The 17043-nt window shown below is 53.8% G+C and overlaps 1 protein-coding gene across 7 annotated transcripts; it reads right to left on the bottom strand.

Moving 5' to 3' along the window:
* Nucleotides 1–221: 221 nt before the first annotated feature.
* Nucleotides 222–16568, bottom strand: ZNF7 (zinc finger protein 7). Of its 7 annotated transcripts, none has more exons than XM_070075691.2 (5): nucleotides 16434–16567; nucleotides 15253–15293; nucleotides 14737–14863; nucleotides 9308–9421; nucleotides 222–4464 (listed from the first exon to the last, which is right to left on the bottom strand). In XM_070075691.2, exons 2-5 carry the CDS (start codon nucleotides 15253–15255, stop codon nucleotides 2648–2650), a joined length of 2061 nt encoding a protein of 686 aa, XP_069931792.1. In that variant the 5' UTR covers nucleotides 15256–15293; nucleotides 16434–16567; the 3' UTR covers nucleotides 222–2647. The 7 variants fall into 7 exon arrangements, with proteins under 7 accessions (XP_069931792.1, XP_008250139.1, XP_008250138.4 ...); XM_008251917.5 differs by having other exon boundaries at nucleotides 9308–9424; XM_008251916.5 differs by having other exon boundaries at nucleotides 14737–14896.
* Between the last annotated feature and the right edge of the window lie 475 nt (nucleotides 16569–17043).

Raw genomic sequence — 17043 nt, forward strand, 5'->3', positions numbered from 1 at the left:
CTCTTCGGTGTCCTGACCCAGATGCATGGATGCTCCGAGTGCATCATTCACTCAGCAGCCATCTCTGGGGACCTGATGTGAGCCACACTCTGGGAAATGGGGATACACAAGCCAGCCAGGCCCTGTCTTTCGCTGTTCATTTGCGAAGCTTCCAGGGAGCACAAAGTTGTTCCAATTCACGGCTAAGTCGATTATCAGTCTGAATTTGAAAACAGAAGCAATTTCAGGCCAAAGTTACAGGTTTATTAACTGAAATAGAAATCCAAATCTTTTTGAAGTTCCTCTGAAATACACTTCTGAAAATTCTCTGAGTTTACTGATATATGGACTGGAGCTGACACGGAGCTTGAAAGAATACACAACTGCAGTACCTCACAGTGCCTGTGAGAACGCCTCACCCTGGTGTTCATTCCACTGGGATCTGAAACAGACCCGCGCAGCACTGACACCCCGGGCTCACGGCACACACACGTCACACACCTCTTTCACGCGGATGCAGCCGGAGAACTCCTCGTCCCATTCTGGTCCAGACCGACTTCACAGAATCGACCACACGGCTTCGCTCTCAGTCACGTGGGCGGATTCAGGAGAACAAACCCCTGAGAGGAAAAAGAATTCCCCCGCAGCTGGAGGGCATGAAGCTTCTTCCGAGCGCAACATGAGGCAGGCAGTGTGGAGGGCTGGTGCCGCGGCAGAGGCCGGCCTGTAAATAGGTGTGGCTTTGCTCCACCAAAACCCTGCTCTGAGGTTTAGTGGAATTTTCAAATGTCACAAAATGGTGTTTTGTTGTCTTTGTTTTTTTGTCGTCCTCTCCCCTGCCCCCAGCCATTGAGAAACACCGAAAACACCCTCAGTTCTTGGACCACACAACGCATGCAGCAAGGCCCCAAGTTTGCCAGCCCCTGTTTTAGGGCTGTCAGGAGCTGAGAACCATTTCAAACGTCAGGCCTTGCCCTTCTTGGTCGGTTGCAGTGGGAGGAAGGCAAGCAGAACAGAGCCTGGAAGTTCCCTAACTCCATATAATCGACCACTCCTCCCCCTGACCATTAGCCAGGAAGTGAGCAGGAGCAGCTACTAGGGACCAAAATGGCCTTATGAGGCCGTAGACCGAGAACACTCTGGTCCTGTCACTGGGTAACCCACACAGCCTAAAGCTTTACTTTGCAGCCCACTAGAGGAGACATCTCACACCGTCCTAGATGTGGAGGTGACTGTCTGAGCCCATGACTTGCCGAACCCCCTCCCGCTCCACAGCAGCCCTCACAGGTTGAGGACATCACACACCTCTGCGGTGTCCCTGTAACTCTTCCACTGACCCCTTCAGAGAAAGCTCTGAACAGTGGGTGGCTGAAGGGATGAGATGAAAGCTACTGCAGTGGGCGCAGATCTCACAGCTGTGAGATTGCTGTAGGTGGAGACGAGGTGGTGGTTCTTTGTCCCTAGAGTGGACAGTCTGGGTGCAGTTGTGGGGTCTGATCCCCACCTGTAGGCTGCGAAGACACAATCTTATGGGCACAACCACCCTGAACTCTGCTGTGCCCAACAGACACCAACAGTGAGAGCTCCTGGCCACACACGGGCCTGTACTTGCTTCAACTGGACCAATTCATAAAGTGCCTGGGCCATAGCTCCCTCTGGTTACACACTTGCTCACGGACAACACCATGAAGTTTCTCTCCATTGGGGATGGGTCTTTCAGGCTCAAATACTGTACTGTAACTAACCAGCAGACATCAAAGACCAGCAGGTCTCACATGGGTCCCGATGACTACTGTCCACTGGCATAGTTCACAGCTAAAGACCAGGACACCAGCAACAGGGCCAAGGCCAGCACTGTAGGTCTCACCCTGCAAAGCAGAGCTTGGGGATGATGGCCTCACATGCTCCAGGACAGTGTCAGATGGGTACAACCTGAGCCTGTCAGATTAGCCAGAGCAGCCTCGCATGACCAGGAAAGCACTGGGGGCAGCAGGCACAGGAGGTGGGGTTGGGACTGGACCACATACATGGCAGGGAGGGGGGGCACGTGAAGTCACCCACAGTACTACTCCCTGCCAGGCAGTGTGATGTGCTCCCATACACACGTTCTTCCAGTTACCCTACAATTTCATGTTTTCAGATAAGCACACAGGCCCTGGGCCTCAGGTGTCCCTGACTCCAGTGACAACAGTGGCACTTCCCCAGCCTGCCCCTTCCCTGGGCTGCTCTTCTGGAAAGAGTAGGTGGAGGGCATACGGGTTAGGGAGGGATCCTAGACATCCTCTGACATGAGCCACACGTTTCCTACTGTGGGAGCCAGCCTGGGACTGGCCCTCTGAGGAAAACATCCTGCGGAACTATGAACTCACTCGGCGCTGCAGGGCTCACAGGGCCTTTCACACGCTTCCCCCTCGGCTGCAGGGCCTTGGGGTGTCCCCCAGGGACTCAGAACTACAGGTGGCACCGGGTTGGAGACATGGGCTTCATCCAATGGGTTAGTTAGCGTCAGACATTCCAGCAAATAAACAGTTTGCATGAAGGTCAATACTCTTTCTCAACAGTGCAATTCTGAATCGCTCCTGATACTCTAAACTGTCAGTACAAAGGATCTCATATAAAACCGTAAGTTAAGGCTGTAGTTTTATTCACATTTATACAGGCAAATGGCTTATCCCACGTGGATTTTCTGATGCTGAGTAAGCCTTGAGCTCCGATTAAAAGCTTTGCCACAGTCATTGCACTTGTAGGGCTTCTCCCCAGTGTGGATTCTTTGATGTATAATCAGGTGTGAACGCCACCGGAATATTTTCTCACAGTCATCACACTGATGCAGTTTCTTCACAGTGTTAACTTTCTTACGGCTCACAAAAGTGGACCCTTCCAGTGTGTTCCCGTATTCATAGTACCACTGGGCTCTTGTGTGTATTCTCTGGTGTTCAATGAGATAGGAGCTCCGGCTGAAGGCTTTCCCACACTCACTACACTCATAGGGCTTCACTCCCGCGTGAATGATCTGGTGTTGGAAGAGGGTGGAGTTCTGACTGAAGGCTTTTCCACATTCGTTGCATTTATAGGGTCTCTCTCCAGTGTGAACCCTCTGATGTATTGTGAGTTGTGTGCTCATACTGAAGGCTTTTCCACACTGCAGGCATTCATAGGGCTTCTCTCCCTTATGGATCCTCTGATGGTAAATGAGGCTGGAGCTCTGGCTGAAGGCTTTGCCACAGTCATTACAAACGTAAGGTTTCTCTCCAGTGTGGATTCGCTGATGCTGAATGAGGTGTGAGCCCTGGACAAAGCCTTTTCCACACTCGTCACACTTAAATGGCTTTTCTCCAGTGTGAGTTCTCTGATGGCGAATAAGCCGTGAGCTACAACCAAAGGCTTTTGTACACTTGTTGCATTTATAAGGTTTCTCTCCAGTGTGGATCAGCTGATGCTGACTAAGGCGAGAGATCCATCTAAAGGCTTTCCCACACTCATCACACTTAAACGGCTTCTCCACAGAGTGAATTCTCTGATGTGTAACTGGGCTTGGACTGTCTGAAGTCCTTGGGATCTGAGATTTCTCCCCAGTGTGCATCCTCTGATGCTGAGCCAGAGTTGAGCTCTGGCTAAAGGCCTTCCCACACTCCTTGCACTGGTAGGGCCTCTCTCCGGTGTGAGTTCTCTGGTGTCTGACCAGCTGTGACTGCTGACTGAAGGCTTTCCCACACTCGGGACAACCATAGGGCCTCTCTCCTGTGTGAATCCTCTGATGGTGGATGAGGCTTGAGCTCTGGCCAAAGGCCTTTCCACACTCCTCACACCTGTAGGGCTTCTCTCCTGTATGAATTCTTTGATGCTGAATAAGTTTTGAGCTCAGTCGGAAGGCTTTTCCACACTCAATGCATTTAAACGGTTTCTCTCCAGTGTGGATTCTCTGATGCTGATTAAGCTGCGAGCACAGCCTGAAGACTTTCCCACACTCCTCACACTCATACGGCTTCTCTCCATGGCAGCCACCTGGATGCTTTCCCTGCAGGCAGGCAGGGAGCGTCTTCTGGCACTCCTGACATCTGCTGGGTTTCTTCTGCATGTCGACTTCCCAGGGCAGAGCAGCATCTGGGGTGTGCCCGAATCCTCGGCCACATGCTTCGCATCTCTGCAGCGCTCCTTCTGCTCTCTCTCTCTGACTGTTGCCAGGCTGACAATCCATGCCACTGCCCACCAGCTCCTTACATCCCCGGGCAGCGTCTGTGGTGAGGGTCTCAGGAGCCTCAGAGCCCTTGCTTGGACAGTTTTTCTGGATGCGGGAGCTCCTCACTCTCAGGCCAAGGCTGTGCGGATGACTCTCTGACCAGACCTCAGAATCACAAGTGTCTCCATAACCAAGACCTCGAGAAAAACCCTGTGGGAGAGCTCTGACCATCGTTACGCTGGATTCTGGTTTTGGAGTGACTGTACTCCCACAGGCCTGTTCGTAGTCAGTCCTCTTCCTAGAATCTGAAACAAGCAGAAAATAAAAATGCTTCTTAGGTCCTGCGCTCAGAGAGATGACAGTGACCGTGGGGAGGCCATCACTTCCCAAGACAAGCTGCAGTGAGCACTGTGACACACCCCAAATGTGTGATAGCCGTGATACTTCTCCAAATTTGGTTTCATTCACACAATCAATGATGAAGTACTTGTAGTGTGCTGGGCAGAGCGCCAAGAGCTACACACCCCAAGAGCAGAGAGGGCCATCGTGCGGGGCTCTGGCGCAAGGCAGAGTCCACGAGAAGCAAAACGAGACCAGGCAGAGCCTCAGAGGGTGGGACCAGGCTGAGAGCAGCAGGCGTCTGAACTGAACGGCAGGAATGCGTGAGACTGAGGCTGAAGAGCAGCTGAGAGCTTCCCGGGGCTCTCAGCAGACAGCTGGCTGCCCAGGCGATTCGCAGCTGCTCCCTGCGGCTGTTCCTTGAGCAGGACCCTAGACTTCTCCACTGCCTCCAGCTGTGTCTAAGCCACTCCACCCACTGGCCCACTGACCCACACTGACTTCTTCCCTGCGGCTGCACATTTCTGGAGGAGTCCACTCACCTCCAAGAGGTCTTTCTGACATCTCCTTTCCCTAATCTCCAAATAAATGCAGGCTTCCTTCCGGAATCCAAACTCTGAAATCCCAGAGAACACAACACCTCTTCTGGGTCCAGACTTCTCGTTAACCATGGTCATGACCACAGTCAGTAACAACTTACCAGATTCTACCCCACAGTGACCCCACATCCCCAATTTCAGCCTCTCAGTTCCTTTTTTTTTTTTTTTTTTGACAAGCAGTTAGACAGTGAGAGAGAGAGAGAGAGAGAGAAAGGTCTTCCTTTTCCATTGGTTCACCCCCAAAATGGCCGCTACGGCAGGCGCGCTGCACCGATCCAAAGCCAGGAGCCAGGTGCTTCCTCCTGGTCTCACATGCAGGTGCAGGGCCCAAGCATTTGGGCCATCCTCCACTGCCTTCCCAGGCCACAGCAGAGAGCTGGACTGGAAGAGGAGCAACCAGGACAGAACCGATGTCCCAACCGGGACTAGAACCTGGGGTGCCGGTGCCACAGGTGGAGGATTAGCCTAGTGAGTCACAGCGCCGGCCAGCCTCTCATTTCCTACCAACTCCTGATGACTGCTGGTGTCTTGAGCTCCTAGTAATTTGCGAAGGATCTTGTCAACCCTGCAGCAAGGAAGGAGCTACCATCTCCTGAGCCTCTTCTATGTATAAGCAAGAATGGTTCCGCAATCACTCTTCCACGACCCAGTGAGTTCAGCAGCATCTGCACCCACTGGGAACAGTTCAGAGGGGAAGCCACCAAGGCCATGAGAGTCAGGAAGCAGCTCAGGTCTGAGCCCCGAGCCCAGACTTTTCACCTTTACTATGCAGCAAGGATGTGCCAAGTAAAAAGACGACACTGACAACTCCAGGCCTGGCCCTCACCTGCACAATCGCACGACCATGGCACATCCGTTTCTCCAACAGGGCTTGCTCGGCCTCCCAAGCCCCTCTCTGCTGTGTGGCTGAGAAAGCAGGACACTGAAACACACCGCATGTACTGCTCTCTGCTGTCTCTGCCTCCAAGGTGGAGGCCCCTGAGGAGAGCCAGGACAGAGCATGGTGCGGTCCTGGCTGCCATGCTGGACACTGTTCAGGGCCTCCTGCTGTGCACTGTGGCTAGGAGCTTGCAGTCAAGGCCACCACTGAGCAAAGAATGAGGGTGCCACAAAGCACTTGGCTGTGCTTGCATTTCTCAGCGCCGGATTTCCTGCGACTATTCTGGGAGAAGTATGGGTTACTTGAGGGACCTGGACGGAGTTCCAGGTTCCTGGATTCTGCCTGGCCATTTGGGGAGTGAATCAGCAGAAGGAAGACCTCTCTCTTTATCTCTCCTTCTCTCTCTGTAACTCTGCTTTTTCAAATAAATAAAATAAGTCTTTAAAAAAATAAACAGGCCGGCGCCGCAGCTCACTTGGCTAATCCTCCGCCTGCAGCGCTGGCACCCCAGGCTCTAGTCCCGGTTGGGGCACCGGATTCTGTCCTGGTTGCTCCTCTTCCAGTCCAGCTCTCTGCTGTGGCCCGGGAAGGCAGTGGAGGATGGCCCAAGTGCTTGGGCCCTGCACCCGCATGGGAGACCAGGAGGAAGCACCTGGCTCCTGGCTTCGGATGGGCGGAGTGCGCCGGCCGTAGCGGCCTTTTTGGGGGTGAACCAACAGAAGGAAGATCTCTCTCTCTCTAACTCTGCCTGTCAATAAATAAATAAATTAATTAGGTAAAAAAAAAATCAATAAGAAGCCACCATTGTGGTGTAGTGGGTAAAGCCGCTGCCTGCAACACCAACATCCTATACGTGCGCCGGTTCAAGTCCCGGCTGCTCCACTTTCAATCTAGCTCCCTGCTAATGTGCCTGGGAAAGTAGTGGAAGATGGGCCAAGTGCTTGGGCCCCTGCACCAACATGGGAGACCCGGATGAAGCCCCTGGCTTTGGCCTTGCCCAATCGTGGTTGCAGCCATTTGGGGGAGTGAACCAACAAATGGAAGATCTGTCTCCCCCCCCTCTAATTCTGCCTTTGAAATAAAATCTCCCCTCCACCCTGGAAATATTTTAATGGTGGTTACGTTTTAACTGACCCCCTGATGGCTCTGTCCCTAATCAAGGGGGATCCGGAAGACTCTGAACAGGAAGAGCATAACATGGAGTGGTAGGTCAGTAGAACCAAGGAGGCTGGAGCTATGGCCAAGGGCTCCTGATGACCCTCCTCAAAGCAACACAGCTCTCCCTCCTGCTGCAATGCACACAATATGTGTGAGTGAGGTTTCAAACACAATGTCTCCCCAAACTCATTCAAGAGTGTGAACTCCAAGGACTAACAGCAGAAACTTGGTCCAATTATGATGTTCAGAGGCAGACCTAGGAGGAGGACCCTAGTCACTGGAGGTGCTGCACTCGGAAAGAATTAGTTCTTATGGGGGCCAGAGCTGTGGCATAGTGGGTTAAGCCTCCACCTGTGGTGCTGGCGGCAGTTGGAGTTCCGATCCAGCTCTCTGCTTTAGCCTGGGAAAGCATTAGAAGTTGGCCTAAGTGCTTGGGCCCCTGCACCCGCATGGGAGATCCGGGAGAAGCTCCTGGCTCCTGGCTTCGGATGGGCCCAGCTCTGACCATTGCAGCCATCTGAGGAGTGAACCAGCGGATGGAAGACCTCTCTCTCTGTCTCTCCCTCAGTGTGTGACTCTACCTCTCAAATAAATAAATAAAATCTTTAATAAAAGAGTTCTTTGGGACCCCAGTCTCTCACCTCCATTCTCACACACACTCCTGCTGTGACACCATCCACTGTGAGGTCCTTGTCGAGAGGCCAAACAAATGGGGCCACTGCCCTTGGAATTTCAATCTCCAGAACTCTAAGCCAAAGCAACCTCTTTTTTTTTTTTTTTTTTCCCCACAAAGTACCTAGCCTCAGGGATCTCATTATAATAAGAGAGAAAATATACCTGTGTTTAAAAGGATCCCTCTGGCAGACAGTGCTGTGGCACAGTGGGCTAAAGCCCCAGATTGCAGCACCAGCATCCCATATGGGCACCTGTTAAGAGTCCCAACCGTTCCAATGCAGCTCCCTGTAAATGTGCCTGGGAAAGCAGCAGAGGATGGCCCAAGACCTTGGGCCCCTGCACCGACGTGGGAGACCTGGAGGAAGTGCCTGGCTCTGGACTGGTTCAGTTCAGGCCCCTGCGCCATCTGAGGAGTGAACCAATGAATGGAAGATTCTCTCTGTCTCTCCCTCTCTCTGTAACTCTTTCAAATAAATAAAATAAATCTTAAAAAATAAAGAAATAAATAAAAGGATCCCTCTGGGCCCTTCCAAGTGGCCTGGGGATGTATGTACCAAAGAGAAAGCTACAATTCTGCACTGTCCCTCCTGCCTCCAGCTGGCCTTAGGAGAACATGGCATCTGTGAAGACAGGCTCTGCCCTGTTGCAGCAGTGACTGTGAGGACACAACAGTGACAGAAGGTGAATTTCCTTCCTGCTGCTGGGATGCACACAAACCCTGGTGCCTCACTAAAAGGAGCAGCATGGCTACAGAGCAGGCTGAGCAGGGGCAACAGGTGCCCAGAGGGAGCTAATCCTAGGGCAGCAGCCTGCGCCTGGGCTGACTGAGCATTTCCACCCTGACTCTACACACACCACAGTGCAGCTCACTGGGAAATAGGGGTGCTGCAGAGGTAACCGGGCACGACGGGGCCCCAGGCTGACTTCTAACTGGACACACACAGGAAGGAGGCATTTATGAAGACAGAGCAGAGACTACGAGTGCCACGTCTATAAGCCAAGCAACGCCAAGACTTCCAGAAAACATGATACGCTGGGAGAGGCAAGGAAGGGTCCTTCCTGAGAGCCCTCATGCGGAGTCCCTACGGACACCCCGATTTCAGCCTCTGGCCTCCACCACTGTGAGGTAGCAAACGTCTGCTGTTTCAGCCACCTGGTCACAAGAGTCTACTGCAGCCCTAGAAGCTGACCTGACAGGCTGGGGTCTCCCAGGCCCCAACTTCTGGAAGAGAACCAATGCAGGGAGGAGGGGCTGCTGAGAGCCAGGTTGCTGGATCTAGAGATTTGTATGCCTGCTTAACAAAAGTACTGGTAGCAGAAGTTGAACAGATGTAGGATGATGTGTCCTTGCTTTTCTGCGGGTTGGTCTCTCCCACTCCCCCTCAGTGCCCAGGCATCACAGCCTGGCCGTGTGGACTTGCCCGCTTCCTCACCGGAGGCCGCATGTGTGGGTCCTCCTCACCCCAGAGCATCTCTGCAGCAGGGCCCAAGCCTCACCTGTCTCGGGGCTCCTTGATGCCTCGGTCTTCTCTGCTCCCTGCAGGTCCAGGACCCATGGCTCCTGTCCCTGCTCCAGCCGGGAGATCAGCTCAGGCTTGAAGACCAGGAATCCTGCTGTGTGGGGGGCAGAACATGAGATGCGGGGAGCATGCTGGGAGGCCTGTGCAGCCCTTAGCCCCCTGCTTTCCAGGAGTAAGGGGCAGTGGGGCTGGAGCACAAGCAGAGCCTCTGCATATGTGCGTCAGAGTACACTGCACCCTGTTCTGTCTCATCTGTCCAGCTCCTGGGGGTGGACATGGAGGGCTCTGGACTCCCATGTGGTCCAGTCACTAAAACTTCTGCAAAGGACAGGACAGCTGTACCCTAGGTAGAAAGAAGCCTCAGTACAAGCCAGCACTTCACTCAGTAGAGCAGAGACACCAAAGAGGCAGGGGTGGTTAAAAAATAAGAGAAAAAAAAAAACAACAATAAAAACAGGCAAGCAAAGTAGACTTTAAGTCAGAGGGTCTAGGTTACAATCCTCACCCAGGGGTCTCCCAGCCCGGAGTCCCTGTGCAGAGGATCCCTTCTGGGGGAGCCTGGTGTGTGCCCACCTGGCAACCTGCTTCACTGCCAGTCAGTGCAGGGACGAGCATGAGCCGCAAGGGCCGGCACGCTCTGGAAGCTTCCTGTCTCTGGGAACAGAGAGGCAGGGATCCCACAGGTCTGCAGCCTACAAGCTCAAGCCCTCAGATGCAGACAAGACCCCAGCAACAGGGAAACACCTGTGTCCAGCCATGAAGGGCGTCATGGAAGCGCAAAGACCACCACCACACCACAGGCACCCAACCAGGTACACCTGGTATGGAAGCAACCGCACAAGCGCAGCTCGGGGATGCCAGCCCCGGGGGAACCAAATGATTACTAGATGGCAGCTATGTTTATCATGGGCAAAATTCACAAAATACAGCAGAAGCAGTATGCAAAGATACAATTTTAAAACATATTTACTAGAAACAAGGATAATAAAACACAAATGAGGATAACTATTAAACTCCAGAAGCTGTAAACAAAACAACACAGCCAACCCCAACAAAAGAAACAAAATAATAAAAGTGGGATAGGATTCAACAAAACAGACATACAACAACATCTCCGCCCCCCACCCCACAAAAAAGATCAGCAAAACAAAAGCCAGTTTTGTGAAAAGGCTACTACGGACTCGTGGCAAAAGCCAATCACAACCAACACAGTGACCCTGACCCTACAAATTCTTCCCGAAATTGAAAAGACAGAAAACCTGCCCAGCTTATTTCATGGAATTTGTATGCCAAATGCCGCTTGTCAAAAACGTCAAAATTATACAAAGACAATAAAAAGAAATATCTAAGTCATTGCTTATGAACAGGGATACAAAAATCCAAAATGTACTACTGGCCAGCAGAGTTCAAAACTTATTTGTAAATAAGGTAATTAGGTAATTATTTGTAAACTAGGTAGGGTTTATTCTAGGAGTACTCAAAACATACCAGTTGTAATTTACTACTCTAATTTTAAAAATCGTGTGATTATCTCAATCAATAAGGAACAAGAATTTGAAATTCTTATTTAAAATCAAAAAGAAAACTCAGTCAATCCCTACATGCTTCTGTGGATGCACAGAGCACAACAAGCCTCGGGGGCCCTGTTCAACATCAGGCTGGCCACTGCCAAGGTGAAAAGAGGTGAGGGCTATGGCAGGGAGGGCACGAACTCTCAGTCACTGAGCCCCCTCCTGGAGGACAGGGCAGAATCACCAACTAGCAAAGGGGCTCGACGGAGCCCTCCGAGGCTGGCAGCATTGGTGGGCGGCTGCAGCTATCAGCTGAAGCACAGTCGCCCAAGAGAGATCCACAAAACAACAAGAACCGAAGCTTCAGACGCACAGGGGATCACTGCTCCAAAGGCTCTCAGTGAACTCAAGCCACGCCCAGTGAAAATCCCACTCACCTAATCCAAATCAAGAAGCAGAGAGCTGGCCCACAAGAACGATCAGGGAGGAGACCCGAGCTCAGAAACAAACATTTCACAGGAAGGTGAGACTACTCAGTAGATGATGCTGGTAAAACACCTGTCTCTTGACGAAAAATAAAACAAGATTTTTACTGAACTCCAACAGAAATCTAGGGTCATGACACGAATGAGAAAATTAAACTATAAAATCCACAGGAGAAAATGTTGCCTACCTCAATGCTTGGGAGTAGGAAAGAAATTTTAAAATTTCAAAGGCACAGGGCTGGTGCTATGGCACAGTGGGTTAAAGCCCCAGCCTGCAGTGCAGGCATCCCATATGGGCGCCGGTTCCAGTCCCAGCTATTCCTCTTTTGATCCCGCTCTCTGCTATGACCTGGGAAAGCAATGGAAGATAGCCCAAGTCCTTGGGCCCCTGCACCCATGTGGGAGACCTGGAAGAGGCGCCTGGCTTCAGATCAGCTCAGTTCTGGCCATTGAGGTCATTTGGGGAATAAACCAGCAGATGAAAGACCTCTCTCTCTCTCTCTCTGGCTCTACCTCTCTCTGTAACTCTTCCAAATAAATAAAATAATTCTTTAAAAAAAAAAGCGGGGGGCAGGGGGCTGGCTCCATGGCACAGTAGGTAAATCCTCTGCCTGTGGCGCCAGCATCCCATATGGGTGCCAGTTCTAGTCCCGGTTGCCCCTCTTCCAATCCAGCTCTGGGAAAGCAGAAAATGCCCCAAGTGCTTGGGCCCCTGCACCCGCATGGGAGACTGGGAAGAAGCACCTGGCTCCTGGCTTCAGATCGGTGCAGCTCTGGCCATTGAGGCCATCTGGGGAGTGAACCAAGGACCTTTCTCTCTGTCTCTCCCTCTCACTGCCTGTAACTCTTCCTCCCAAATAAACAAAATCTTTAAAAATAAACAAACAAATAAATTTCAAAGGCACAACTCATAGGCAAAAACTGGAGAATACTAAACTAAAATTTGATGGGAGCACGAGAGAAGCGGAACAGATGTTTACAACACACTAAAGCCTGTGTGGTATTACCATATCTGGAGGATTCCAAGACAGACTGTTTATAACACACTTCCCCGTCTCTAACTTTGGACACAACTTGAACTTAAAATCATCATCAACCAGGTAGTAATGTATCCAGCACCAGTGTGCTCAGTCACATGCCACTACCGCTCGTGTAAACGTGAACACACAGGCACATGCACTACCACCGCCCTTGTCGTGTGTATCTGGTCACATACCACAACTGCCCGTACACATGTGAGCTCAGCCACAGGCGCCACCACTGCCTGCATACACATGTTCTCCGTCCCATGTACAAACATGAACTCGGCCCCACAATGCTCAGATCATCATTCTGCAGCTGTCACCAGCATCACACAACACATGTTGAGTCTGTTCTTCCCTCTGTCTCAAAACGTTGTCTTAGAACTTGGCACTGAAGCAAGGAGCTATTGTACAAGCAAAGTGGAAAATGCTGCAGTTGAGACTGAACAAGCAAACACTGTAGCACAGTGGGCTAAGCTGTCTGCCTCCTGGGATGCTGGCATCCCAAATGAGTGTCACTTCAAATCCCAGCTGCTCCACTTCCTGTCCAGATTCCTGCTAATGTGCCAGGAAAGCAGCACATGGCCCAAGTGCTTAGGTGCTTGCCACCCCATGTGGGAGACTGGATGCAGTTCTAGGCTCCTGCCATCAGTCTTGCCCAGCCCTAGCTGTTGTGACCATTTAGGGAGAGAACACGTGGATGGAAGCTCTCTCTCTGTAAATCTGCCTTTCAAATAAATAAATAAATCTCTACAAGAAGCCAACTGCTGGTGGAGGACTGACTGCAATTCCAGTCACTGGCAAGCCAGCAGCTGTGTGCAGAGGGCCTGAGAAAGGGCAGCATAGCAGCACAGCCGGGTGGTCTGTCACTGGCTGCCACGTGCCAAGCAAGAAAGCTTCCTGTCAACCTTGATGGATGGACGAAAACCCCACCCACGCGCAGGGGAGTGCATCAGCTCTCGAGGGCCGACTCACAGGCCACCATCACGCACGAAGCGCAGATGTGACTCACTACCGGCTGTGCAAAAAAGAATACCCTAGCCAATTCACCACGTGTCTTTCCCTTTCTATTTCAGTGGCTTATGGTAAACCATGTACAAATGAGTCTAACAGAGCTCTTTAAAGAACATACATTTTGGGGCCGGGGCTGTGGCATACCAGGTTAGATCACTACCTGCAACACTGGCATCCCATTGGGTGCCAGTCTGTATCCTGGCTACTCCACTTCCAATACGGCTCCCTGCTAATGGCCTGGGAAAAGCAGTGGAAGATGGCTCAAGTGCTCGCCCCCTGCCACCCATGTGGGAGACACAGAAGCAGCTCCTAGTTCCTGGCTTCAGCTTGGACCAGTCCTGACCATTGCAGCTGTTTGGAGAGCGAACTAGTGAATAGACCTGACTCTCTCTCTCTCTCTCTGACTCCACCTTTCAAATAAATAAATATTTAAAATCAAACATAAGTTTAATTTTTGAAATATGCTACAATCAGCAGCATGCCGCCTTTCTTAAAATAATTTACAGATAATAATGGTGCGTCTAGTGTGTTAACAATGCACAGCGTCTTAGGGTCAATGGAAGCTAATACGAGAAACGACACCTTCAATCAACAAAGCAGAGCAACCCCGGGAGGAATGCAGACAGGGCTCTGGGCCTGACTGACAAAACGTCAGAAAGCTCCGGACTCTGCTAGACCAGCCAGGACCAAGGGGCACAGGCCTGGTCCAGCATCCTGAAAAGCAGCTGATTCACCAACTGCGGCCCCCTCCCCACACCAGAAACCTTCCTGAGGGTCCAGGATGCTCACGCACTGTAGTGCTGCAGAGGACATGGGGCCATGGAAAGAGAGTCTGGTTGCAGGAAAGAGAAGTTACACACACACACACACACACACACACCCTTCCCAAAGCTGCAGTCCAACAACAGAGCACATCCCAGGAGGACATGAAGATGATCAAGAGGCTGGAGTGGCCACCTCTGGTGGAGGCAGGAATGGGAAGACAGGGGCAGGGCAGGATAGGTGAGGGGATGCCCTGACAGCATCTGTACAGCCCCCAGAGGGCACTGCGGCCACCCCTGGCTCTGGCTGACAACCATTTCCTTGGATTCCCCAAGGCAATAATTTCTCCTTTTGTCGAAGTCACCTCAAGTTCGGGTTCTACTTCTCACAACGTAATAGCTCAGGAAGAGGGGCTTTACCAGCTCTGGAATTCTGTCTGCCCTGGAGGCTGAATCGTGACAGGCGCAACGCCTGCAGCCAGCCTGGCACTCCCAGATCCAGGGCCCCCGTTCAGCCTGAGCACTCAGCTTCCGTATCCCCCACCACTGACAGAGGCCTGCCTGAGTGGGTGCTGACTGACGACGCGGGTGGGGTCCCCAGGTGCAGCCTCACCTAGTCCGGCCACACTGCTGTGGTTCTCCAGCATCACCTCCCTGTAGAGGGCCCTCTGGCCAGAGTCCAGACACTGCCACTCCTCCCGAGAGAAGTGCACAGCCACATCGCCAAATGTCACCGCCTCCTGAAAGGACACACACCAGCACGCCAGGGACCCCTGGGTGCCAGCCCCATTCTGGCACCACCTCACAGCACGTCTCAGGCAAGTGCAAGGAGGAGTTGGGCGAGACGGTGATGGGCTCTTCTGGCTGTAAAATCCTGAGGCAGGGTAGTTTGGGGGAGAGGGACCCAGTCTACGGTGATCTCACAACCCGCCCCCCTTAGGAGCCTCAGGTGGCTCTGGTCCGAGTGGAGGTTTGCTCACTGCCTTGGGGAGGGAGCAAAGGGGGCTTGCCTGGACCTGGCAAGGGCCACGTAGGAGCTGGGCCCAGGCCCAGCTGGCAGGGCTGACGCCCAAAGCAAGAGGTGAGGTTTCACAGGCTGTGCGGAAAAGGAGGCAGTCGGGCTTCCTACCATGAGGCTGGGTGGGTGGCATCCACAAGTCCTGCCGAGACCTGTTGGCAAGAAGCAAGCATCAGAGGTGGGTGGCAGGCCCCTACTTCCAGGCTAACCAGGGGCCACTGTGCTCTCTGCCCCCCCAACCCAGATGCTCCGCAGGACAAGCGTGGACCCAAGCAGCCATCACACTCGAGTACGTGCCCCCCCAAGCTGGTTTCATCTTCTGTGCGTGTGTGTGATAGGAGTCACTCCACAAACACCTGTGGAGTGGGTGCCGCGTGCCAGGCACTCAGCTGAGCAGCCAGGGCGCGGCAGTGAGGGCTGAAGGACCCCGCCTGCGTGGTGCGCCTGGTGGGGGTAAGTTACAACACACACACACACACACACACACAATTATAATTACGATGGTGCTGAGGCACAGAAAACTACGAATGCATTTAAGCTAGGAAGCTCTGATTTAGTTAACGGTCACTTCCTCAGGGCCCGAGGCCAGGGTGAGAGGCCAGCATGAGGATATGGGGTCGAACGCGCCAGTCTGGCTGTCCACAGGCAGCAAGTGGAGGCAGGACAGACTGGAGGTTAGAGACGGGCCGGAATGATGGACTGTAGAATGGACGCGAGTGGACCCAGAAGCCTCTGCCTCCAAGGACATGAACTCCAAAATCCAGTCACGCTCTCCTGTCGCCCGACAGCATCAGCCCCGGGGACATAATCGGAGCTGGGCCGTCCACCACTGAACGACCGACCCCAGGGAGTCTCCCTGTTGGTGGGAAAGGAAGCAGCAGACTTTCTGGGGCAGCGGTTGGCCCTGAAAGCGGCCTGTGTGTGGAATCCCCGCGCCTCCGGCACAGGGAGGGTGGTCCAGGCAGAGACCCCGCAGGAGGGCCCCTGTGGAGCGGGGCAGGCCCTGCGCGGCAGCCAGGATCCAGAAAGACGAAGCGCCTACCCCGCCCAGGGCACAGCTCTCGAGCTGCACGAGGCAGAGGGCCCGGGGAAGCCGGCAGCGCGAGCTCGCCTCAGGCCCCTGACCGGGGCGGCCGCCACGCGGCCGGGTTCGCGGGGCGACCCCGTCCCAGCCAGGTTCCCAAGGCCTCTCCGAGCAAGGGCCGGCAGGCAGTGCGTGCAGGCATCGCGGGGCCGGAGTCCCCGGGGCGCGGGAACCCGGGCAGAGGGGCGCGTGGGGCGCGCGGACTCACCCGCCCAGAAGAGCGCCCGGAGCTCGCCAGCGAGCGGCGGCGCCGGAAACGGACCGCGGCGCCCGCGCCTGCCCCGCCACTTCCGGCCTTTCTGGGCCGCTCGGAGGCTCCACCGTCTCGGTGGCTTCCGGCTCCCCTCCCAGGACCCCGGGGGGATGGGGCGGAGCCGAGCCCCGTGGAGGCGGGGCCGTGGAAGGGGCGGGGCTTGGCCCGGGCATCCTTGGCCTCTCCCGCCGCCCGCGGGCACATGGAAAGAGTGACCCAAATGACCCGCACTGACCCAAATCCCTGGCCCACCGGGTGACACCCTCGAAAACCGAAGGTCAGCTCGCGCCCCACGGCGGGCTGCCCTGGGGGCTGACCCGGCCTCAAGGCCTGCATCCTGTGCCCGCACCGTCTGGTGTCTAGCGCTCAGCCGGCGCCTGCTCAGAGTCTGGGACCAGGCAGGGACAGCCGTGCGAGGTGCTGGGCACTGGGCACGAACATCGCACACTCTGTCCCTTCGTTGTAGATGCCTCTTGCCCAGTCATAGCCCCGCTACCCTCCCCTGGCTGTGACTCTGAACACTGCCTGACCTGCTTTACCAAGGGTCAGCAGTTCCTCCCTCTCA

The sequence above is a fragment of the Oryctolagus cuniculus genome, chromosome 6, assembly GCF_051225735.1.
Source record: "Oryctolagus cuniculus isolate XC-2025 breed Fujian yellow rabbit chromosome 6, ASM5122573v1, whole genome shotgun sequence".
NCBI classification, from domain to species: domain Eukaryota; kingdom Metazoa; phylum Chordata; class Mammalia; order Lagomorpha; family Leporidae; genus Oryctolagus; species Oryctolagus cuniculus.